General features: G+C 41.5%; 1 protein-coding gene across 4 annotated transcripts in view; it reads left to right on the top strand.

The window, feature by feature from the left end:
• Window positions 1-25,370, top strand: part of LOC132890478 (C-terminal binding protein 1) — a 131,311-nt gene that overhangs the window by 97,743 nt on the left and 8,198 nt on the right. For all 4 annotated transcript variants that reach the window (XR_009655196.1, XM_060927351.1, XM_060927350.1 and 1 more), the window contains exons 3-7: window positions 16,466-16,610; window positions 16,722-16,928; window positions 17,435-17,649; window positions 19,314-19,444; window positions 19,672-19,799. Coding sequence is in view for 3 of the 4 variants with exons in the window: in XM_060927351.1 (XP_060783334.1) it covers window positions 16,466-16,610; window positions 16,722-16,928; window positions 17,435-17,649; window positions 19,314-19,444; window positions 19,672-19,799 (826 nt within the window). In the remaining variant the exon portion in view is untranslated. The remainder of the gene's footprint in view (window positions 1-16,465; window positions 16,611-16,721; window positions 16,929-17,434; window positions 17,650-19,313; window positions 19,445-19,671; window positions 19,800-25,370) is intronic.

The following is a 25,370-nucleotide window of genomic DNA, read 5'->3' as shown; positions in this document are numbered from 1 at the left end:
AAACAAGTCATTGTATTTGTGTGTGTGTGTGTGTGTGTGTGTGTGTGTGTGTGTGTGTCAATAAAAACAAAACAATTGAACTTTTTGTGTGTTTATTAAGACATAAGTTAAATTGTAAGCAAAAAATGGACTTTAGAAAAATATTATTGTGCAAAATAAGTTGTCTTACAAAACAGTGGTCTGCGCCAGACAGTTTGTAGCCATAGTCTGTTAGAGCAAGCCTAACAGCTTGAACACGGAACTGCTAGTGTTGCCAGATTGGGGGTTTTAAGTGCATTTTAGTGGATTTGGGCTGGAAAACGTCAGCAGTATCTGGCAACACTATAGCTCTTCTTCATGACGACAACCGGAAGTGTACCAACACGATGGGGCGTGTAGCGCCACGTGTGGCTCGGGTGCACAATGCACCTTGCACAATAGCCCGATTTCACTTGTGCATGTAGGATTGGATTTCTCTGGCACCCCTGCTGGGACCCTTTGCTCGATTACCAACAGCAGCTCGATTTGGACGTGCATGTAAACGTAGTCACTGAAAAATGTCATCATACACCTGCACACTGACCCTCAGAGGTGGACAAAGTACCCAACTTCATTACTTAAGTCAAAGTACAGATCCCGCTGGTCAGATGTGACTCCGATACAAGTGAAAGTTGTCCAGTCAAATTTTTACTTCAGTTAAAGTACTGAAGTACTCGCTTTTAAAAATACTTTAGTATTAAAAGTACATTTTCTATTATTGCCACAACGCTGACAAAACCTAACGCCGTTCCCAAAGACAGAAATGTGAATTCACAAAATGAACGCATGCTGTGCCATCATGGCGGTTTAACGTTAAGCTAGCTAGTCAGTGAAGCTCCACCTGACGTCCTCGCGAACGCTTTTCAAACTCGAAATCATATTGGGTCGCTAATGTTACTAGAAAAGAATAGCCTGGCAAGCCAGACTAAATGTGAATATTTAGTCTGGCCTCGCTCGTAGACATTTCCGAAGGGTGTGGGAGGAACAAACCGCTGTCTTTCAAACTGTCTCTGTGCGTATAGGCCAACGCTCTGACCAATCAGCGCAACAGTGACTGTGACGTAGTCAGAGCGACAGAAAGCAGTGGGGGAGACCTTGAAATAAATAATTTTTCAAAATGTGTATTAATTAATAAACAGGTTCTAGATATTAAGAAGTTTGGAGATAATGACCACAAGTTTGGAGCCTGTACCACATACTTAACATGCACTTTTTTTTTTTCAAGGGTTTGCTTAAACTGTTTTTGAGAGTTTTTATTTAGTGGTGTTTGGTGAAATAATTTCCCTTAAATTTAAAATAACGGGAAAATAAGAAACAATCAAAAAGTAATGTTTCAAAGCTGTTTATTAATTCTTCGTCCTGCACAAACTAGCCCCATCCTTTTGGCTACGAGCGGAGCCAGCTGGTAGATCAGACTTTTGCCATAGCCGGTCGGCAAAACAGCGAAAACGTCCTTCTTGAAAAGGAATGAGTGGAGAGCCTCTTCCTGCTCATGTTTCAACGAAAACTCCAAGTCTAATTCTTCTAAAACTGATTCCAAAGCGGAATCAAACGCGCGCTGTTCACTAGCCGTAGCCATCTTTCCTGTTGCGCTTTCTCCAGCGTCGCGCAGCCTTGTCGTCACTCCTGCAAAAGCCCGCCCAAAGAATCCAGACAAAAACCTTGCGTTGTGATTGGCGGGCACGATTTGATGCCCGGGGTGTTTTGTTGATATGGTGCGAGGCTAGACCCACTCGTAGGCAAAAATATTTTTGGCCGCTAGGCGGGTGGGTCTAGTTTACTAGGCTAAGAAAAGAAAGATTTCTACATTTGTTTATTTGGCAAGATTATGCTGAAACCAATTTCTGAAAGGACTTCGGATAAGTTAACAATATTCATGTTAGCGTAACTCCGTTTTTACTTGCTAACTAAGTGTGTCCAAGTTAACTAGCTATGTGTAAATGTTAGCCGTGGACAAGGCTACGGCAACTTCGCGAGCAAATCCATAGAAAGTCATTTGACTAGCCAGACTGCATAGCTATTGCAACGTTATCGCTAGCTCTAAAAGCACAGACAACTTCGTTGCAAGCTTTCTCTTGGAATAAAACGTTTATATGGGTCCGTCTCAGAAACTGGTCTCTCATTTGGGACATTATGGTCAAAAAATAAATTTTCTAATTTTTTTTTTTTTTTGTATTTACCTAGCACTCAATGTTTCTTTTGTCATGTTTAATAAGAATAAAGATAGTGTCTTGCTTTATCTGGCCTCCACTGTGGGAACTTTTTTTTTTTTTTTGATTACAATTCAAATGCTTTTGTAAAATTGATTTACATATAAAATAACTCCATCATGAAGAATTAAAGTCCCTCCTTCACAGATGAGTGAAAATATTGAATAAATTTCCTCTTTTTGATTGCTTGGGTTAAAAATGCCAAGTTATGATGACTGAATTGATTATTCACTTAAATATGAATCATATGATACATTTTAGGTATTTGATATGGCGAAATAGGACACAATGGAAAAATCAAGAACACACCGGAAAGATGAGAATAACGGCGGTGGTAAAAGAACAGCGACTGTACCGGCTGAAGGTCGCGCGGGTCTCTGCTGCGGCGCGCGAGCAACGGGACATCACTACCGCACCGGACGGAGCGCGAGGCGGGGGCGGGGCAAAATGACTGGCCGTAGATTCTATCAAAAGTTCGATCTAAATTGACCATGGTTGCAAAATATTGGCCAGAAATACGCAAACACTACGAAATATGAAAGTAAGATGAAAAAGAAACATTCTATTGCCTTATACTGCAAGACTAAAACAAAATAAAACTGTCAAAACTCACCTTTTCAGTGATAACGTCCGAACAGATCACCCGCGTAACAGAAAGGCCGCAAATGGAAGCACGATCAAATTCTAACTGTTGGAGTGGAAAATTCCATTCTACACATGCAAATTGTTAATGTGTGTCCTTCCCCGCACACAAATAACACGCTACGGTAAAAAATAGACCACAACTCATTTTATAGCTCAGAAATTCATACAAGACCAGCTACCATCGTAACATATTCTGTAAGAAACATATTCTATACCTAACTTTCAGCTTTCATTTTAAAAAACAAAATCACAGATTTATAACTAAATTTTTATATGGCGTAGTGATTTTAAGTTGCTACTTTTGGTGAGGTCGTGACCTTGACCCTGAGGCTTTCCGTTTAGATCAAAACACACGATCGTATTGGTTTTGGGTTTGCGGAAAATGGAGTTACGACGGTGATCAAATATTTTGCATGATGTTTTATTACGGTTATGATTATTCTGTGAGCGCGCCAATCCTTAGGTGGATAAAGTTACAACTTAAAATACAATTAGTGATAACCGTAGACTTTTCAGTGGACTACAACCTTTTTAAGGGAATGCTAAGTAGTCGACCGTTTATCATGTCCCAGATCAAGCCGCCATTTTTCCACAAATTTGCAGGATTTTTGCCAAATTCCGAATCGAGTATTCACATCAAAGATTTAGTTTTATCTGTATTTCTTTCATCATTTTATTTCAAATTAAAACCAACATCACCATTCAGAACCGTATAGTTTATTGACTGTGAGTATATTTAGTGGGGTACCCCCACAGTACCCAGTTTCTGAGACAGACCCATATACTTCAATATGGTTCTGTAGGTCAGATGGCGAGTTTTTGTAGGCCGTGACGTGGTTCGTTTTCGGCAAACATTTAAAACGAAACAAATCTTTAATCCTTTCAGAAAACTGAAACATGGGTTCATGGGTGCATTCATTCTCCAGAAGAACCGCCTCCTTCCATTCTGCCATCAACTGATCGTGTTAAATAACGCTGCTGAGAAGTCATTGAACTTGATTTTATCCGATCTACGGATGTGACGTGACCCGAATGATTACTGATGGGCTGTCTCAGCGTCACCTGCGAAAAAACCAGTCACATTTTAGAAAAAAACAAAACCATCCACTTTCAAAGCCGCTTCAGAGTAACTAAGGCCTTGATAGAAACGTAGTGGAGTGAAAAGTACGATATTTTTGTCGTTCAAATGTAGTGAAGTTAAAGTCGGAAGTTGCCAAAAAAAAAATACTCAAGATACTCAAAGTTTACTTAAGTACAGTACTCAAGTAAATGTATTTCGTTACTGTCCACCGCTGCTGATGCTTATCGGGAAGTCCGGTCATTCTATTAATACAGCAGTTAGGAACGCCCCAACCCTTTTCTGGTCCTGCCCACTTCCTTTGGATTAACATAGCAAACATTTGCATATTGAAACATGATTGGCTCTTGTATTTTATGATGCAATACTTTTCTAACGTTTTTCAGTGAGACTTAAAGAAAGTTCTCTAATTTAACCAAAACACTTTAATCATAAAAAAAAAAAAACTAGGGTCAATTGGCGGTGTAGTGGTTAGCGCTGTCGCCTCACAGCAAGAAGGTCCGGGTTCGAGCCCCGTGGCCGGCGAGGGCCTTTCTGTGCGGAGTTTGCATGTTCTCCCCGTGTCCGCGTGGGTTTCCTCCGGGTGCTCCGGTTTCCCCCACAGTCCAAAGACATGCAGGTTAGGTTAACTGGTGACTCTAAATTGACCGTAGGTGTGAATGTGAGTGTGAATGGTTGTCTGTGTCTATGTGTCAGCCCTGTGATGACCTGGCGACTTGTCCAGGGTGTACCCCGCCTTTCGCCCGTAGTCAGCTGGGATAGGCTCCAGCTTGCCTGCGACCCTGTAGAACAGGATAAAGCGGCTAGAGATAATGAGATGAGATGAGATTTTTCCTTAATCTCGGGCTTTTTTTTTTATTCGTATACCATATAATTATACAAAACAAACAATACAACTACACAAAAAAACAAAAATCAAACACAACAGTGAATTTAAAGTTATTATTATTTTATTATTATTACTATTATTTTCCCCTCTCCTTTCCTCCCTTCTCTTTCTCTTTGCCTCCCTCTACTTCACTCATCCCTGTTCTGCCTGGGCCCCATGGGTGGCTCAGGCGGCCTGGTCCTGTCGGGTTGCCATGTGGGACCGGTGTTGGTCGGTGCTGTGGGGTATTCGTGGGTTCCAGGCCCCTGCCGCGCACTCGCCCTTTGTGTGCACACAAACCTCTTCCTGGCAATACGCAACACGCCTTATTCTCTTTTAAATGCACTACATATTAGATTGCATACATCTACCAATAACCAAGAACAACAAATCGACTAGGGCAAGCGAGGCGTGCATGCAGACGCCTTTGCAGGTGTTTCACTGCACGCCTCGCTTTTTTTAATGCTAACAGTTTAGAGGAGGCATATATCTATGAGTACGCAGGGTTCTTGTGGCGTGCAGGGGGAAATCTGGGCAGAGACTCACCCTGCGCGCACACTTCTTTTAATGCAATACATTAGAGAAAGCCCACAATATGGCCATTTACATTCTTACATCGGATAAATATGGCGTGTTGCGTGATGGTGTGGTGGGTCGTGAGGGGGGGGCCATGGGCCGTGGGCTGGTTAGCACGCAGGGCCTTCCCTCTGCCGTCTCATTGTGGTATATCCTGTGCGGGGGCGGGATGACACCGTGGTCATACTTGGGTGCCCAGGCAACCTGTATAATTAGTCAGCTAATCAAATTATTCCTATTCTTATTTCTCTTATTATTATCCTACATAAAGATAATAATACTAATTTCTTTTGGAACCCTTCTTCTCTGCGATCTAGCCTCCGTCTTCCCGGGCTTTTTTTTTTTTTTTATGTGAAACAGTAGCTCACTTAATGTTAAAAACATGTGCCTGTGAGTTGAAGTCGAAGAAATGGCAGGTTTAAAGAGGATGTATTATGGAAAAACTTGCTTTTTCAGTGCTTGCGCACATACATTTGGGTATCTGGAGTGACTCCCAACCCACAAACTCTCAAATAAGACACCCAGTCCGTTTCTGTTGGGCTGCCTTTTTCAGAAAACATGTGCTTCAACAAGCTGTTCAGGTTTGCCTTCTCTTTCTATGTCACAAGGGGAGCTCACGAGGATTATTTGTCTGTCTCTCTCTCTCTCCCCACCCACTATTGTGGAAACTCTCCCAAGCAAAAATGATTCAAAGTCAGAGGTTGCAGAAAAGTTTAGACCTTTATTAAATCAATTAAAGGAGAACTGAAGGCTTTTTTTTAATTATCAAAATTCTATTTATCGCATTTTATTAAATATCGGAATGCATTTTTGATAGCTGTTTTTCACTGCTATAGCAAGTTATGAGTGTTTGAAATAGGGCTTTGACTTCGAACTTCGATATTCGAATACAATTCGAATGTTGTGAAAAAAAGTGATGTTCGAACGAATATTAGGCAGCTCTAAATATTCGAACCTGTATATGGTATCATTAGGCATAATTCTTTTATTTTTGTGAATGTGGTTGTAAACGTTTTCAGTTCAGGTCGCAGGTTTTTTTTTTTTAACGTCTGTGGAATTTATGTGAATCGCGAAGGTCATTGTCTTTTGTCTTATCTGGGCACCTGTAGACGTTAGCGTCAAGCTGGCACGCATTGAACAATGGAGTCAGATGCTAGCACGTTGGAGATTTGCACTCCGGAGAATTTAAAAAGTGATGCGTGGTGCTATTTTGGATTCGAAAAAAAAAGATGGAGAATGCGATAAAAAAAAAAAGGTTACCTGTAAAATATGTGGAAACAAATTGGCCTATCAATCAACAACTTCAAACTTGAGGGCCCACTTGAAGACATTGCACGCGGGAGCACTAGAAGGTGAGGGGGGCTGCGAGAGGGGTCTGTGATACGCCGGCAGGTGAAGATAGACACTCTAATTCCTAATATTAACTCTAATATTTTTTATTTCCTCATCAGAAGTCAGTCATTTTTGCGAGATTGGACAGAGTCTGACTTTATTAAGTACAACATAGGCCTACAATAAATGAAGTGTAATGTAACTGCTGATGTGATTAAATGCAATATAAAATGTGACTTTTTCTTCTGAAAATATCGGTGTTTGTTTTTTTTTCTGCAGATATTTGGTTGGTTTTTGTACACCTGATGTTATAACATGAGAAATGAAATTACTAACGTAGACTATGTGACACTGCGCAGTAATGCTTTCATGCGCTGTTATTTTTGTCAACTTTGGATAGTTGCTAAAAAAAATAAAAAAAAATTATTAGCTTACTTGCGCAAGTAGCCTATAGGCCTAAATTAATTTAGCCTACACATAGTGGAATTTACATACCATGAAGTTCATAAGTTAACGAAGTGAGCACGTAAAACTAATCTGTGATCTTATAACATATCGTGTCCGTGTTTGTTTGAATTGTGAATCAGAGACGCGAGCAGGAAGCAGTGACATGACAGCTGACACCGGTCTCATTCAAAACAAACATTCTCAAAAGCCAACACGAATGGGCTCGGAACGGCAGTGTTATAAACTCACAGATTAGGTGTAGGCCTAGCAGTACCTGCTCATTTTGTAAGCGTTCCCCTTTGATTGTCAGTGAGGCTACAGTTTAGAGGCTTTCATCAGTACAAGCAACCATGAAACCGAAGGAACAGCGTTTCACACAAAAAAGGCAACGGACAAACGACGAAGTTTGTGGATTATGTAACGTTAAAAGTGTCAGCCGGTATAATGCCAATTACTACGACACTGCACGTTTCATTAGTAGTGGTTGTAAAAACACGCCTGAATATTTCATATTTCCTGCACGTAATCTTATTGACATTGACTGAACACTGCCCCCTGGTGGACTGAATATCATTTAATTTTGATGCCGAGGTGTTAGTGAGGCATTTAAGAATAATATAATTAATAAAAGTTCGAATACTATTCGAATGTCTAGATTAATTTCCAAACGAACTTCGAATATGATTTTTGGGCCAAGGTCAAAGCCCTAGTTTGAAATATGCTCTGTAATATATCAGTCCGTATGTCAAAGCAATGGCCGTAAACAAGATTCTTCGAAACCTGTGCGAGACATCACAGGACCGATGTAAAACGTACAGCGGAAATCAAAGCGACCAACATCTGCCAACGTTGTCAAAAGGCACGCGCGCCTGCCTGCCTGCCTGCCTTCGAATGCTGACGTAATCAAGCCGGAAGTTTTGTTTGTTTTGACAACAATCAGGAAAGTTTGAAAAAAAGTAGGCAGTAATCGTCATTTAAACTCATTTTTGTGCAAGATTTCGTTTGGAAAAGAGTTTTCAAACTGGCGGCGCTGACACTTCACATTTCGAAGTCTTGCACAAGTCTCGTGAAGATCGCGCGGATAAGCGACGCCTGCCGCGGACCAAACAAACTACATTCAATAAGGCAAAAAAAAAAGAATAGGCCGATAAGTATAATATTTAACTGCAATTAAATGTTTATATTATACTTGACCCACCTTCTCTTGAGATTCAGTTCATGGACAGATGTCCTGACATTTTCCTTTAGAATTCGCTGGTATAATTCAGAATTCATTGTTCCATTAGTGATGGCAAGCCGTCCTGGCCCAGATGCAGCAAAACAGGCCCAAACCATGATACTACCACCACCATGTTTCACAGATGGGATAAGGTTCTTATGCTGGAATGCAGTGTTTTCCTTTCTCCAAACATAACGCTTCTCATTTAAACCAAAAAGTTCTATTTTGGTCTCATCCATCCACAAAACATTTTTCCAATAGCCTTCTGGCTTGTCCACGTGATCTTTAGCAAACTGCAGACGAGCAGCAATGTTCATTTTGGAGATCAGTGGCTTTCTCCTTGCAACCCTGTCATGCACACCATTGTTGTTCAGTGTTCTCCTGATGGCGGACTCATGAACATTAACATTAGCCAATGTGAGAGAGGCCTTCAGTTGCTTAGAAGTTACCCTGGGGTCCTTTGTGACCTCGCCGACTATTACACGCCTTGCTCTTGGAGTGATCTTTGTTGGTCGACCACTCCTGGGGAGGAGAACAATGGTTTTGAATTCCCTCCATTTGTACACAATCTGTCTGACTGTGGATTGGTGGAGTCCAAACTCTTTAGAGATGGTTTTGTAACCTTTTCCAGCCTGATGAGCATCAACAACGCTTTTTCTGAGGTCCTCAGAAATCTCCTTTATTTGTGCCATGATACACTTCCACAAACACGTGTTGTGAAGATCAGACTTTGATAGATCCCTGTTCTTTAAATAAAACAGGGTGCCCACTCACACCTGATTGTCATCCCATTGATTGAAAACACCTGACGCTAATTTCACCTTCAAATTAACTGCTAATCCTAGAGGTTCACATACTTTTGCCACTCACAGATATGTAATATTGGATCATTTTCCTCAATAAATAAATGAGCAAGTATAATATTTTTATCTCATTTGTTTAACTGGGTTCTCTTTATCTACTTTTAGGACTTGTGTGAAAATCTGATGATGTTTTAGGTCATATTTATGCAGAAACATAGAACATTCTAAAGGGTTCACAAACTTTCAAGCACCACTGTCTAAGTCTAGGCAAATGAAACTGAACAGACTTGATGTTGAGCAATATAAGATTTGTACCTCAAAATATTAATGAGAAATTCAAAGGTATGTGGATTCCATGAACGATTTCACCAATTTTCAATATGCGTTCCGCCTGAGACACGGAATTGAACGAGGTGCAACTTGTACGGTTTCATTCGCAAGCGTTTCCTCAGGACACGCCAAACTGTCGTTGGAGGAATCTGGGTTTCCAGGCTTGCTCTTCTTATGGACTTCTTGGGGCTTCGCACGATTTTTGTTTTTTTCCATGAACCCGCTCAACCGTCTCTTCCGATGCTGGTGGTCATCCAGATCCTTTTGCCCTGCACAGACAGCCTTCCTCTTTGAACTTTTTGTTCCGTGTCCAAATCTGCATTGCAGTTGGTGCATTTTTAGAGAATTCTCTCATAAATGCACGCTGCACAGTCTTGTTCGAGCGTACTCGAACACACAAAACGCCTTTTCTTTTCCAGTGAATGGCATTTCTATACCTAAAAAGATAAAAACAAACAAAAAAAAAGAACATTAAAATTTTGATCTGTTTCCACACATGCTGTTAAAATTTTGAGGTCAGTTGAATGAGAATTGGCAAAGTTATTAGAATGTGAAATGATATCAAATTTTTTTTAAACACCCTGTATTTACACTACCGTTCAAAAGTTTGGGGTCACCCAGACAATTTTGTGTTTTCCATGAAAAGTCACACTTTTATTTCCCACCATAAGTTGTAAAATGAATAGAAAATATAGTCAAGATATTTTTCTGGCCATTTTGAGCTTTTAATTGACCCCACAAATGTGATGCTCCAGAAACTCAATCTGCTCAAAGGAAGGTCAGTTTTATAGCTTCTCTAAAGAGCTCAACTGTTTTCAGCTGTGCTAACATGATTGTACAAGGGTTTTCTAATCATCCATTAGCCTTCTGAGGCAATGAGCAAACACATTGTACCATTAGAACACTGGAGTGAGAGTTGCTGGAAATGGGCCTCTATACACCTATGGCGGGGGTGGGCAATTATTTTTTCCATGGGGCCACATGAGAAACAGAAAATTTTGTAGAGGGCCGGACCAAAAGGCTGAACTAAATTCTGCATAATATTAATTGTATTTCTTTATATAAAGCAGTAAATAACATTGTTTTTACAAGCTGCTAAGACTGGTAAGAGTATGGAAAAAACAAGGTTGCCTTACAAAAAATGCCATTTATTCAATCAAATTTCCCAAAACAATGGTTAACAAAATGTGAACGTTTGTACCAATTTTTTTTCAGTCACATTCACCCCAAAACACAATAAAGACATCACAATATTGTCTTTCTACTCCAAATATCAAGCAAGATACGGGCAATTCCATGTAAATGTCAACCTCACCATGCAAAAATAAAGCAGCATGTAATACATCAAAACCACTCCCAGAGATCTCACCTAGGCCTGTATTTTACAGATGTGAATAAGTTGAACCAATTTGTAACCAACCTAATATGTCACTGTCAGTCTTTCTTTCTTATAATGTAAACCCCAAGCTAAAATCAACTTTGATCATGTACAATTCTATATTATTGCCACAAGCCACAGAAATGTATGCTAAAATCCGCAAAACAATAGCCATCCTAAATATTATTTAAGAACTTTGATAGTTTTAGCTGATATTTAGAGAGTTTTTCAAAGAGTTATGGTGGTTAAATTGTTGATTTTCTAAACATATGCCATGTCTATTTCAGACGCATCACATCCATAACGGAATTTCGTCACATCCATAACGCTGACTTTTCCTTCCGAAACTCTGCATGAAATACAAAATATTTTAAACAAAGATTTTTTTTAATATTCACCTTGGACCCCTCTATCAAACGGATATCTCCATTTCGACATTAGGTTTACGATTTCACAGAGTTTGATAAAAATGTACAGTCACCCAAGAAAAGTGATACTTTTTCTGTCACATCCATAACGCATCTTTTATTGGCATTTTCTGGCATGCCCTAGATGTACTATGGGAATTGTTCTTGTTCTATCACTTCTCCAGTATGGTACAGCCTTAAAATATGCAACACCTGTTTAAATACTGGGAGACAATAAAACATGCACTGGGTCATTTGTTGCCATTTTGAGTTCAAGTGTCACGTCCATAACGCTGGAATTGCTCATACATCATATTATAATAATGATGCCCACATTTGTAGTCTAATCACCTCATTTGGTGTTTTTCAGTTTTTTATTTGTTCAGTGAGAGAAATCTAGTCTCTGTCGGTCTTTAATGAGTGCATCAAAGTCAGGTTGAATGTCTGAGGTGGAGATGCAAAGCACAGCTGACAGATGATCATCAGTCCATTTGGTGTAGGAATCAGATCTACAGATCAGCTCCGGTGCCTGCTGGTGACGTCACACTATGTGATTGGCTGGACCGTTTGAAGGATGATGTACAAGTTTGTGGTTGGTCTGGACAAATTCCGGAAGTAGTTATCGCGGGATTAGGTTTCGTGGGATTTCATGTCATGTTCATGTTGCGCGCATTGCGCTTTTGTTGAACACAACTTCAAAATAAAAGCAATGCACATTCAGTCCATGCATGAGGTAAAATTAGAAAATACATTTATTTTGTAATTTCTAATTAACCTTACGCGGGCCGGTCAGAATGAACCAAAGGGCCGGATGCGGCCCGCGGGCCGGGAAATGCCCAGGTCTGACCTATGGAGATATTGCACCAAAAACCAGACATTTGCAGCTAGAATAGTCATTTACCACATTAGCAATGTATAGAGTGGATTTCTGATTAGTTTAAAGTGATCTTCATTGAAAAGAACAGTGCTTTTCTTTCAAAAATAAGGACATTTCAAAGTGACCCCAAACTTTTGAATGGTAGTGTGTATCTACGTTAATATTATGCAAGTGTGTCTGGCTAAAGGCCGATAAGTGTAATATAATATGCCAATACGCGTAACGATATAAAGTTAATAAAACCGAAAACGTAATTGAATAACACGTTAGTTAAGAAATAAAGCAAGTTTAAAAATGACTTCAGTTCCCCTTTAAAGGAACAAGCACTCGTAGACAGGGAGAGAAGAGCGATGTGGTGCTTTTTATCCTTGTGAAATTTTGACCAAAGAATGTCACAGACCTTTCATTAAGACCTCAGGGAACCGCGTCAGCTTGGAAAAATAGTATCGAAAAGGGGTATGTCACTTTTAAAGGATTGAACCCGCAACTAAAGAGAAAACAGTGCAACCGAGGGTTGCAAAACTCACCTGAATGATTGATGATTACTATCTTTCATAAATAGTTATTGATTGATTAATCATTGACAAACATTAGGCTGTATGTATATTTTTGCCTCAGACATACCACTTCGACCTAAATGTGCATCGACTAATATGGACCAATTTTAGACAAAATATTAGTTCAGTGCTCCCACGCAGGACTTGTACGCTTCATGTCTCGCTGCTTCTTGTTATTTTTTTGTAAATCCATGGTTCTAATAGTGGCGACCTCGATCTATCGTCAGGGGGTCTCCAGTTTTAAACATTTTATTATGGGGTGGAAATCACAGCCCACAAAGATATATTTGTCATGTTTTGAGCTGATAGCTATTAAAGCAAATATCTTGCAGACAAACAAACTGAGCTATAAGTCGGTCTGTCCTTTATAGAAAAAAAATAATAATAAAAAAGCAAAACTGCATGTTGAATTTGTTCTCGACAATATAACCACGAAAGTGATGAAAATAGACGAGACTAATTTTTTTTTTTTTTTGGTCAGGGAGGCCGCCATAACGATGTTATTTTCCGCAAGCACAGCAGAGGTGTACAAGTGGATGCTATACATAGTTTTCACTGACGTCACGGCATTCCGGGGAATGCCCTCCAGCCAACGGACCATCGCTATTACCGGCTACGTTATCTCGGACGAATTTATGAAGTTATATAGTCAGTTTTCTAAAATAAAGATCAATGTTGGCAAAATCAAGCAAACAGAAGTATATAGATACATTAGATGACATCTCACGACAACGGTATGCAGCCAAACTGGCCTTGATTGGGGGAATTGACCCCTACGAAGTGGACAAAGATGCATTTTCAAGTGACTATGCAGGGCAGCCAAAGCCTGAAACTGCCAAAGCCTGCTCCAAAGCCTGAAACTGACTTCATCAAACTTTAAAGGCTGTCTGATATATACAACTTTATACAACCCCGATTCCAAAAAAGTTGGGACAAAGTACAAATTGTAAATAAAAACGGAATGCAATGATGTGGAAGTTTCAAAATTCCATCTTTTATTCAGAATAGAACATAGATGACATATCAAATGTTTAAACTGAGAAAATGTATCATTTAAAGAGAAAAATTAGGTGATTTTAAATTTCATGACAACAACACATCTCAAAAAAGTTGGGACAAGGCCATGTTTCCCACTGTGAGACATCCCCTTTTCTCTTTACAACAGTCTGTAAACGTCTGGGGACTGAGGAGACAAGTTGCTCAAGTTTAGGGATAGGAACGTTAACCCATTCTTGTCTAATGTAGGATTCTAGTTGCTCAACTGTCTTAGGTCTTTTTTGTCGTATCTTCCGTTTTATGATGCGCCAAATGTTTTCTATGGGTGAAAGATCTGGACTGCAGGCTGGCCAGTTCAGTACCCGGACCCTTCTTCTACACAGCCATGAGGCTGTAATTGATGCAGTATGTGGTTTGGCATTGTCATGTTGGAAAATGCAAGGTCTTCCCTGAAAGAGACGTCGTCTGGATGGGAGCATATGTTGCTCTAGAACCTGGATATACCTTTCAGCATTGATGGTGTCTTTCCAGATGTGTAAGCTGCCCATGCCACATGCACTAATGCAACCCCATACCATCAGAGATGCAGGCTTCTGAACTGAGAGCTGAGAACAACTTGGGTCGTCCCTTGACCCTTCCGCACAGAGATTCTTCCAGATTCTCTGAATCTTTTGATGATATTATGCACTGTAGATGATGATATGTTCAAACTCTTTGCAATTTTACACTGTCGAACTCCTTTCTGATATTGCTCCACTATTTGTCGGCGCAGAATTAGGGGGATTGGTGAACCTCTTCCCATCTTTACTTCTGAGAGCCGCTGCCGCTCCAAGATGCTCTTTTTATACCCAGTCATGTTAATGACCTATTGCCAATTGACCTAATGAGTTGCAGTTTGGTCCTCCAGCTGTTCCTTTTTTGTACCTTTAACTTTTCCAGCCTCTTATTGCCCCTGTCCCAACTTTTTTGAGATGTGTTGCTGTCATGGAATTTCAAATGAGCCAATATTTGGCATGAAATTTCAAAATGTCTCACTTTCGACATTTGATATGTTGTCTATGTTCTATTGTGAATACAATATCAGTTTTTGAGATTTGTAAATTATTGCATTCCGTTTTTATTTACAATTTGTACTTTGTCCCAACTTTTTTGGAATTGGGGTTGTATATTCTAGCCTTAAATAGACTGTTGAATGTTATGCAACCGTAATAAGTTGATTAAAAACAAATCAAATCATAAGAATAGACCTAAAATGTTTTTCAAAAATGACCCTTGCGTGAGGTGAAGTGACAAGTGTCAAATAGAAACGTGACAAACGAGCGATATTAAGTGTACATTACAATGTAAACGTACACTCAGCGGTTCCAGTTAGGCATTCTCCAGAGATTGTTCACATGATGTTTTGGTTTCCCAAAACCAACTTAAACACAATTGATTGTTTATTTAAACAACTTACCACTTATAAAATGATCGGAGCAGACTTTGCTGTGTTTGGAAGGCTGATAATCCTTGCGGTCGATTCTCGCAAGCCATAGATTTCTCCTTTGTATGCTGAGTTTCTTTGTTTGCTCGCCTTCGTGCTCCCATACAGTGGGAATTCCATAAAAGCTCCGCTTGACGTCATCATCTGACCTATTACGACAGCCGTGAATACAACAGGTGTGCACCATTGCTAGCTTTAAATAGCCTGCTTGGGTTCTTTTGAAGACTTTGTACTCGCGCATTACAATGTGTGCTCAGTGACCCGTACGGTAAGCTTGACCCACAAGATGGCCGCCACTAGGGAATCCCCGACTCTGTGACGTCATGTGCAAACTGTGTATACTCGACCTATAGTATAATATCATGGTCGAGCGGTCAATTTGTTCGCATTTCTCTACAAAAATTATGCCGGTGCAGGATTAGAGAAGGAATCAGAATATAGTAGTGGCTAGTTTATTGCCGGTTTATTTAAAAAAAATATATTTACCTGCGGCGGCACGGTGGTGTAGTGGTTAGCGCTGTCGCCTCACAGCAAGAAGGTCCTGGGTTCGAGCCCCGGGGCCGGCGAGGGCCTTTCTGTGCGGAGTTTGCATGTTCTCCCCGTGTCCGCGTGGGTTTCCTCCGGGTGCTCCGGTTTCCCCCACAGTCCAAAGACATGCAGGTTAGGTTAACTGGTGACTCTAAATTGACCGTAGGTGTGAATGTGAGTGTGAATGGTTGTCTGTGTCTATGTGTCAGCCCTGTGATGACCTGGCGACTTGTCCAGGGTGTACCCCGCCTTTCGCCCGTAGTCAGCTGGGATAGGATCCAGCTTGTCTGCGACCCTGTAGAAGGATAAAGCGGCTAGAGATAATGAGATGAGATGAGATATTTACCTGCTTATCTTCCATCTGTTGGATATGTGACATGGTGTGCTGGCGGTGTTTTGTGGTGAAACAAAGTCGGGATCGCGTCTGGCTTCAGTTGTCGTTTCTGTCTCGTGTCTTGCTTCTTCTTCCCAGCAATATATATATATATATATATATATATATATATATATATATATATATATATATATATAAAATTCATTCCCCCCCTTTCATACAAGTTTTCATCAGAATTTACAAAAAAAGAGAAATTCCTTATCTATTAAAAATGTAGTTGTGCTCTTGCAGACAGTTTAGGCATAAAAGGACAGAGTTCTATATGTATATATTTATCCTCACGTCCTTTTTTTTCCCACCCCCCCCCGTGGTCCTCCAGGTACTGAACGAGGCCGTTGGGGCTCTTATGTACCACACCATTACATTAATGCGCGAGGACCTGGAGAAATTCAAAGCACTTCGAATCATCGTCCGTATCGGCAGCGGTTTCGACAATATCGACATCAAATCAGCTGGAGAATTGGGTGATTCCCATTTCCTTTCTTAATGTATCAATACTGACGTTGTGTGTGCGCCTCTTTCCATATAGTAAAAGGTGTGTGTGGTGTGTTTTGTTTTGTTTGTTTTTTCTTTAGGCATAGCTGTGTGCAACATGCCCTCAGCCTCGGTGGAAGAGACAGCCGACTCGACACTGTGTCACATCCTCAATCTCTACAGACGCACCACCTGGCTGCACCAGGCTCTCCGTGAGGGCACGCGGGTCCAGAGCGTGGAGCAAATCCGTGAGGTCGCGTCTGGAGCTGCCCGCATCCGAGGGGAAACTCTGGGGATCATCGGCCTCGGTCAGCTTATACAACCGTTGTTAAACTTTTCATTATTGATTTATTTTAATTTTTTTAGATTTTTTTTTTTTGCAGTAACCAGGACATGAAATAATTTATCAAATTATATATGAAATTTACTAAAAATGTTTTTCACTGTATTTTATACTTTTTTTTAATATACTATTTATTCTGTGTGCACAGATTTTTTTTAAACTATAACTCCTTGTACCCTGTGTGCGACTCTGACCAGGATAAAGCACTTCCTGATGATAAATGAATGTTACGCACTGTAGGATTAATGCAATGAAATATTTACAGCCTCTTTGTTTTAATTAATTAGCAACCAGTTAGAGACTCAGAAATCGCAAATTATCTTTAATATAATGTGGTTGTGAGGCACTTCTCAGTTAATTATTGAATTAATCACTCATTTAAAGCCATTTGGAAAACATTTCAAAGGGGAAATGAAACGTGCAATTTGAGTGGGAGGAAAGATTATTGATTGTCGTGTGTGTGTGTTTCAGGGCGTGTTGGTCAGGCTGTCGCTCTGCGAGCTAAAGCGTTTGGATTTAACGTGATCTTTTACGACCCGTACCTGTCTGATGGCATGGAGCGAGCGCTGGGGCTGCAGAGAGTAAACACACTACAGGACCTACTGTTCCACTCTGACTGTGTCACTCTCCACTGCAGCCTGAACGAACACAACCACCACCTCATCAATGACTTCACTATCAAACAGGTAACACGTACACACACACGCCATCTCATCTGTCAAACAGGTCGCCAATCATTCACCTTCAAATGCCAACTTTGACAGACTTTGCGTTGGAGCTGTACGCGCCATTTTAAAACCAGAGCAGGCGGTCGCATTTCTCTGCCTCTCCCTTCCCTTATCTTTCCTGCTTCTGCTGTCTCGTCTGTCTAGTGTCTATACTTTTGAGAGACTCTCTCCGCACTGCTCTCCAAACTAAAAACCATGGAATTGATAAACTGGTCTCTTCACGCACTTGACACAATCTTCTCGACGAGAAGCCTGGGGTCGGGGAAACCAGCCTGTCCTGCCGGAACGTTCGCAGCTGGCTACATGATGGATGCGTGGGAGCGCTGGCGGGTCGTGTGCCTGGCTGTTCTTTCTGTGGAGGACATTGAAGACATCTACCTATTCGGAACCATGATTACAGGACTTTTGCTGATTGGATTAGGCATTGCCCTGGTTTTCGAGGAAATCAGAAAACGGTGACAGCTGTCCAGAGCCCCATAAAGCTGCCCGACATGATTGAAGCAGTGGGCAGAGCTGTCGGCACTCAGACTGTGGCTATTCAGAACTTGAACCACAACACGGATAACATCACGGAGAAGCTTTCTGCTTTGCAAAGGAAAATGGATTCGATTCGATTCGGAGACCAGAATGGACAGAGTAGTCGTGTAAAGGAATGCGTCTACTCGCCCCAAGACCAAACAATCTTATCTGCTTTCGGCTCCCTCAGACAGCACTGGCCTTGGCCGAGACCGTTGCTGGGGAAACAATTCCCCCCCAGAGGTCACTGCTGTTAGACTCTCTCGTATTCCTCCCCCCTCTTCCCACGGTCGCCGCTTTTACCCCCAGTGTGACAAGTCGGTAAGCGCCGTCTGGCTGCCGGACCGGACTGCTTGTTTGCGCTGGGTTACCTATACCTCCGCCCTCTCTCTCACCCCCTTCCCCCTCGAGTCCCGAGTAAAGTGTACTGTGTTATTTTTGTGCTTATGTGCTGAGGTTTTTTTTTTTTTTTTTATGTTCCCACACTGTACTCCCCCCAGGAGCATGGTGTGGGGGTTGCTTTTTTTTTTTCTCCTCCCATCCCCTCATGTTATTACTGTATTTTTTTCATCCCTGTCTTCCTGTCCTGTCTACTCCCCGTGTTAATCGTATGTATGTGTATATGTACGGACAGGTTGACGGCTAATTTCGCTGGTACTTGTGACTAGCGACAATAAAGGTTCGTTCATTCATTCATGCTGCTACGAGTTATCACTCACTTATAAAATACACCAGTCGTCTTTTTCTACCCAATAAGAATCAACTGACGTATAAATTGCGAAGGCGTTTTGATCCCTCCGATACTAACTGATCCTAGTAGAAGCCCCGCCCCTTTCTCTCCATCTTTTGTCCTGTGCACTCATCTCAATTCAGTTCCTCTATCCTGACCACTTTCTTATAATAATATATTTTTAATATTGTCTGCTCAGATGTATGGTATGTAATAACGTCGTCTCATTATTGCAGGATAGAATTCGCCGGCTATATTCAAATCGGTGCTCGACCCTGTTTTTGCTTATGCTTTTATCATGCTGTGTCCTTATTATGGACTATACACACGAAATAGAGCGACGTGTGCTTTTTTTTTTTTTTTTTCTGTGCGTCAGATGCGTCAGGGTGCGTTCCTGGTGAACACTGCACGAGGGGGCCTGGTGGACGAGAAAGCTCTGGCTCAGGCACTGAAAGAGGGCAGAATACGCGGCGCAGCTCTCGACGTCCACGAGACCGAGCCCTTTAGGTGAGCCTTGAGTGTGTGTGGTAGGGAAGGACTGAGAAAGATAGCCATTTATGGTAAGCACTGAGTGTGTGTGTGGGGGAGAGAGAGAGACCGAATGCCTCAGGTGATGTGTCAGAACTCAGTGAAGCATTATGTGCTTAACCGTCTTACTGCATGCCAGTGTAATCATTTTCACACTGAAGTATCGGTTGTATGACTACTTTAATGCCTTTAACTGCCCGTCTCAGTTTCAGCCAGGGCCCTCTGAAAGATGCCCCTAATCTGATCTGCACTCCTCACGCCGCCTGGTACAGCGAGCAGGCCTCTATCGAGATGAGAGAGGAAGCAGCTCGGGAGATCCGCAGGGCCATTACCGGTACGGCACGATAACATTTTTATCACAAATTACACGTGCCTTTGTGAAGTTCAAGGGGACATGCTGTACACTTTCAATTATTGTTTCCTGAGACGCTTTTGTAAAGTTTGAGGTTTTTTTTTCCTCATGCCGTTTTACCATGGTAGAAGCAAGAAGCCTTTATTTATCACGTATACTCGAGTCCACCCCCTTTGAAAAGTAACATTTTAAACAATACCTCGAACACAGTTTCCAAAGTGTTGACAAGACAAAGTTTAATATAAGATCTGTTTAACTTGTAACGTGAAAGTAAGGTTAATAATATAACTTGGATTACACATTTTTCAGTTTTACTCAAATTAGGGTGGTGCAAAAATGAGCACACGCCACAACAAAAACTACTACATCTAGTACTTTGTATGGCCTCCATGATTTTTAATGACAGCACCAAGTCTTCTAGGCATGGAATGAACAAGTTGGCGACATTTTGCAACATCAGTCTTTTTCCCATTCTTCAACAATGACCTCTTTTAGTGCCTGGATGCTGGATGGAGACTGATGCTCAACTTGTCTCTTCAGAATTCCCCAAAGAAAATAATTTCTTTCCACCACAAAGGTGAAGGCTACAAGAAGATGAGCAAAGCTTTACTTATCAGTCAGAATACTGTAGCAAAAGTGGTACAAAAATTTAAGAAAGATGGAACTGCGACCATCTCACAGAGACGTCCAGGTCGTCCACGGAAGTTAACACCTCGACAGGAGCGTCTTCTGATGAGAAGGGTTGAAGAAAATCGGCATGCAGTTATCTAAAGAAGTAGAAAGCCAAACTGGGGTGACTATTTCCCATGACACAATACGGCGTACGCTGCAGAGGAATGGCATGCATGGAAAGAAGCCTCTTCTAAAGCCCAGGCATAAAAAGCCCGCCTAGAGTTTGCCAGGGCCCATGCTGACAAAGATGAAGACTACTGGGACTCTATACTCTGGAGTGATGAGACCAAGATAAATGTTTTTGGAACTGATGGCTTCAAAACTGTATGGCATCGCAAAGGTGAGGAATGCAAAGAAAACTGCATGGTGCCTACAGTGAAACATGGTGGTGGCAGTGTCCTTATGTGGGGCTGCATGAGTGCTGCTGGTGTCGGGGAGCTGCATTTCATTGATGGCATCATGAATTCACAGATGTATTGCTCTATACTGAAAGAGAAGATGCTACCATCACTCCGTGCCGTTGGTCGTCCTGCACTTTTCCAACATGACTAAACACACATCTAAGGCCACTGTTGGATTTCTGAAGAAGAACAGGGTGAAAGTGATTCAGTGGCCAAGTATGTCTCCTGATCTGAACCCAGTCGAACACCTATGGGGAATTCTGAAGAGACAAGTTGAGCATCACTCTCCATCCAGCATCCAGTCACTAAAAGAGGTCATTGTTGAAGAATGGAAAAAGATTGATGTTGCAAAATGTCGCCAACTTGTTCATTCCATGCCTAGAAGACTTGGTGCTGTCATGAAAAATCATGGAGGCCATACAAAGTACTAGATGTAGTAGTTTTTGTTGTGGGGTGTACTCATTTTTGCACCACCCTAATTTGAGTAAAACTGAAAAATGTGTAATCTAAGTTATATTATTAACCTTACTTTCACGTTATCAGTTAAACAGATGTTCTATTAAACTTTGTCTTGTCAACATTTTGGAAATTGTGTTCATTGAGATATTGTTTAAAATGTTACTTTTCAAAGGGGGTGCACTCATTTACGCTGAGCACTGTGTGTGTGTGTGTGTGTGTGTGTGTGTGTGTGTGTGTGTGTGTGTGTGTGTGTGTGAGATTGAGATATATATACCCAGAGCAGTGGGGGTCAGGTGCTCAAGGGCCCTTCAGGCCAGGGCTGCCCCATGTTACCCTAACCTTTGGACTGTGGGAGGAAACCCACACAGACACAGGGAGAACATGCAAACTCCACACAGAAAGACCCCATCGGCCGCTGGGCTCGAACCCAAAACCTTCTTGCTGTGAGGCAACAGTGCTAACCACTACACCACCCAATTAAAAGTAGACGCCCTTTCGATTTCATAAAACCGGTGAAATTTAGTTCCCTCTGAAAATTACTCATTGTGATATATATTTATTTATTTCTGCAATATCAAAAAAATGCAACAAACAGGTCATTCTGTGGCTGAGAAGTTATTTAATTTGAGGGGATTCCCAAACAAATAATGCGCATGAAATCGCTTGCGTCACGCAGGAAAGCAAGTCTGGTTTGTGCATGCGCAGGTTTACCTTTCTTCTTCTTTTGGGTTTTACAGCAGCCGGCATCCACAGTGTTGCATTACTGCCATCTACAGGTTCACCTTTGACCGTACACGGACGGTTCCATCATTGTCGCTAAACGAACAGCCGATCACACCGAGGTGCTCGCTGACCGCCGATATTTTTATTAGTTTGGTCCTGCATTTCCTTTCCTTCGTAACATAGCGTCTTTTCTTCTCGCTTTCCGTTACTGTAGTCGGTCTTTCACGTTTCATTCGCATCCTTCATTTTTCTCTCCTGTTTCAAATTTATATCCCACAATGCCTTGCGCGAACGGGGAAAGCCCACCACGTGATGCATGACGTAGTATCTTGTATTGGGTCATGGTGAAGCAGGAAAAAATAGCGGAGAATTTAGGCCCACGTGGCTCTAAATTCATTAATTGTTCTATTTAAAAAGCTAATAAAATTGGAAGTCTGTGATTCGAATTCAGTAGCTTTCAGTCCACTAAACAAACACACATAATTGGGTGTCGGGGAAAATCTTTTTATGACCTAAACTTCAAAAATCTGAAAGACAGTCTTGCTTTAATTATAGATTAATCAACACTTTGTGGCAAATCGGAATCGTGTCTAAAAGTCTGGTTTGTTAGTGTTGTATCTAATTTCTATACATAAGCATTTATGTAGCACTGTTTTGAGAGAACTATCTACATGATGTGGATATTTCATCATGCCAGTATTGTTGCCAAATGTTTAAAACGCTCTCGCCAAGGAATTTCAAGCGAAGTTATGATGCGTCATGATGCTTCGCTCTCATCTGCGTCATTGCTGTGATTGTTTTATTTCTAACAATACTGTGTATACGATACTGATTGTTTTATTACAACCCCGATTCCAAAAAAGTTGGGACAAAGTACAAATTGTAAATAAAAACGGAATGCAATGATGTGGAAGTTTCAAAATTCCATATTTTATTCAGAATAGAACATAGATGACATATCAAATGTTTAAACTGAGAAAATGCATCATTTAAAGAGAAAAATTAGGTGATTTTAAATTTCATGACAACACATCTCAAAAAAGTTGGGACAAGGCCATGTTTACCACTGTGAGACATCCCCTTTTCTCTTTACAACAGTCTGTAAATGTCTGGGGACTGAGGAGACAAGTTGCTCAAGTTTAGGGATAGGAATGTTAACCCATTCTTGTCTAATGTAGGATTCTAGTTGCTCAACTGTCTTAGGTCTTTTTTGTCGTATCTTCCGTTTTATGATGCGCCAAATGTTTTCTATGGGTGAAAGATCTGGACTGCAGGCTGGCCAGTTCAGTACCCGGACCCTTCTTCTACGCAGCCATGATGCTGTAATTGATGCAGTATGTGGTTTGGCATTGTCATGTTGGAAAATACAAGGTCTTCCCTGAAAGAGACGTCGTCTGGATGGGAGCATATGTTGCTCTAGAACCTGGATATACCTTTCAGCATTGATGGTGTCTTTCCAGATGTGTAAGCTGCCCATGCCACATGCACTAATGCAACCCCATACCATCAGAGATGCAGGCTTCTGAACTGAGCGCTGATAACAACTTGGGTCGTCCTTCTCCTCTTTAGTCTGAATGACACGGCGTCCCTGATTTCCATAAAGAACTTCAAATTTTGATTCGTCTGACCACAGAACAGTTTTCCACTTTGCCACAGTCCATTTTAAATGAGCCTTGGCCCAGAGAAGACGTCTGCGCTTCTGGATCACGTTTAGATACGGCTTCTTCTTTGAACTATAGAGTTTTAGCTGGCAACGGCGGATGGCACGGTGAATTGTGTTCACAGATAATGTTCTCTGGAAATATTCCTGAGCCCATTTTGTGATTTCCAATACAGAAGCATGCCTGTATGTGATGCAGTGCCGTCTAAGGGCCCGAAGATCACGGGCACCCAGTATGGTTTTCCGGCCTTGACCCTTACGCACAGAGATTCTTCCAGATTCTCTGAATCTTTTGATGATATTATGCACTGTAGATGATGATATGTTCAAACTCTTTGCAATTTTACACTGTCGAACTCCTTTCTGATATTGCTCCACTATTTGTCGGTGCAGAATTAGGGGGATTGGTGATCCTCTTCCCATCTTTACTTCTGAGAGCCGCTGCCACTCCAAGATGCTCTTTTTATACCCAGTCATGTTAATGACCTATTGCCAATTGACCTAATGAGTTGCAATTTGGTCCTCCAGCTGTTCCTTTTTTGTACCTTTAACTTTTCCAGCCTCTTATTGCCCCTGTCCCAACTTTTTTGAGATGTGTTGCTGTCATGGAATTTCAAAATGTCTCACTTTCGACATTTGATATGTTGTCTATGTTCTATTGTGAATACAATATCAGTTTTTGAGATTTGTAAATTATTGAATTCCGTTTTTATTTACAATTTGTACTTTGTCCCAACTTTTTTGGAATCGGGGTTGTGCGTTAATGGCATTTAGCAGACACTTTTATCCAGAGTGGTGTACAACATACCCAACACAGACTGCGGAGCACTTGGGGGCTGCCCAAGGCGGATACAGGTCATTTCGCCCAACGACCGTTTCGTCCGAAGCCTTTTTCATACGCACGATCAATTATTTTGTGTTTCAGGTATTTGTTTGTTCGTAAAAAGGAGGAATTCTCAGTGGAATCTGACTGAAGCGAAACACATTTTTGCAGCGTGTAGTTTAACCACTCGCCAAACGCCAGTTGTGAAATGTAACAGTCAGTAAAGATCGCCCCAGACTCGCCTTTCTTGGCGAGTGTGGTCAAAACAATGGGTTCCTACCTACTGTAGTATTCATGTAAAATCCAAAAAATATTCGACAAAAACTCCTTCCTTGCCCGGCTTAGGGGCCGCCGGTGCAAAACGAAACCGGAAACGATGGGAATCGTCGAGAGTTAACTTCGGGCACGTTCGGCTGGGGCCGCTTCTGGGGAGAGATTGGTTTTATTAGACCAAATTACATAGAAGATTTGTACTTGCACTTGCCAGATATCCTTTTTTGGGGCCCCGACTTTTATGTGGGTGTCAGTCCTGCATGCTTTGGTGCGCGCACGCCGAGCGGACTCTGTTAATGAGGCTCACCAGCACATGATCAAAAGGCATCATTCAACGTTCGTTGCGAAGTATTACACCATGTCAGCGCCCATTACCAAGCCTTATTCTCCCATGTAGATTCCCTGGTTTTCCGATCCTGGTCCCCCCCCCCTCAATCTTGTCACACAAGCACATATTGTCACCACATATAAAATAAGGGATAGTGCGTATGAAAAAGGCTTTGGACAAAGTGTCCTGATCCCCTCAAGGGCACTTCAGCTAT

This window comes from Neoarius graeffei, chromosome 8 (genome assembly GCF_027579695.1).
Source record: "Neoarius graeffei isolate fNeoGra1 chromosome 8, fNeoGra1.pri, whole genome shotgun sequence".
NCBI lineage: Eukaryota > Metazoa > Chordata > Actinopteri > Siluriformes > Ariidae > Neoarius > Neoarius graeffei.
This window is presented reverse-complemented; position numbering and strand designations above follow the sequence as displayed.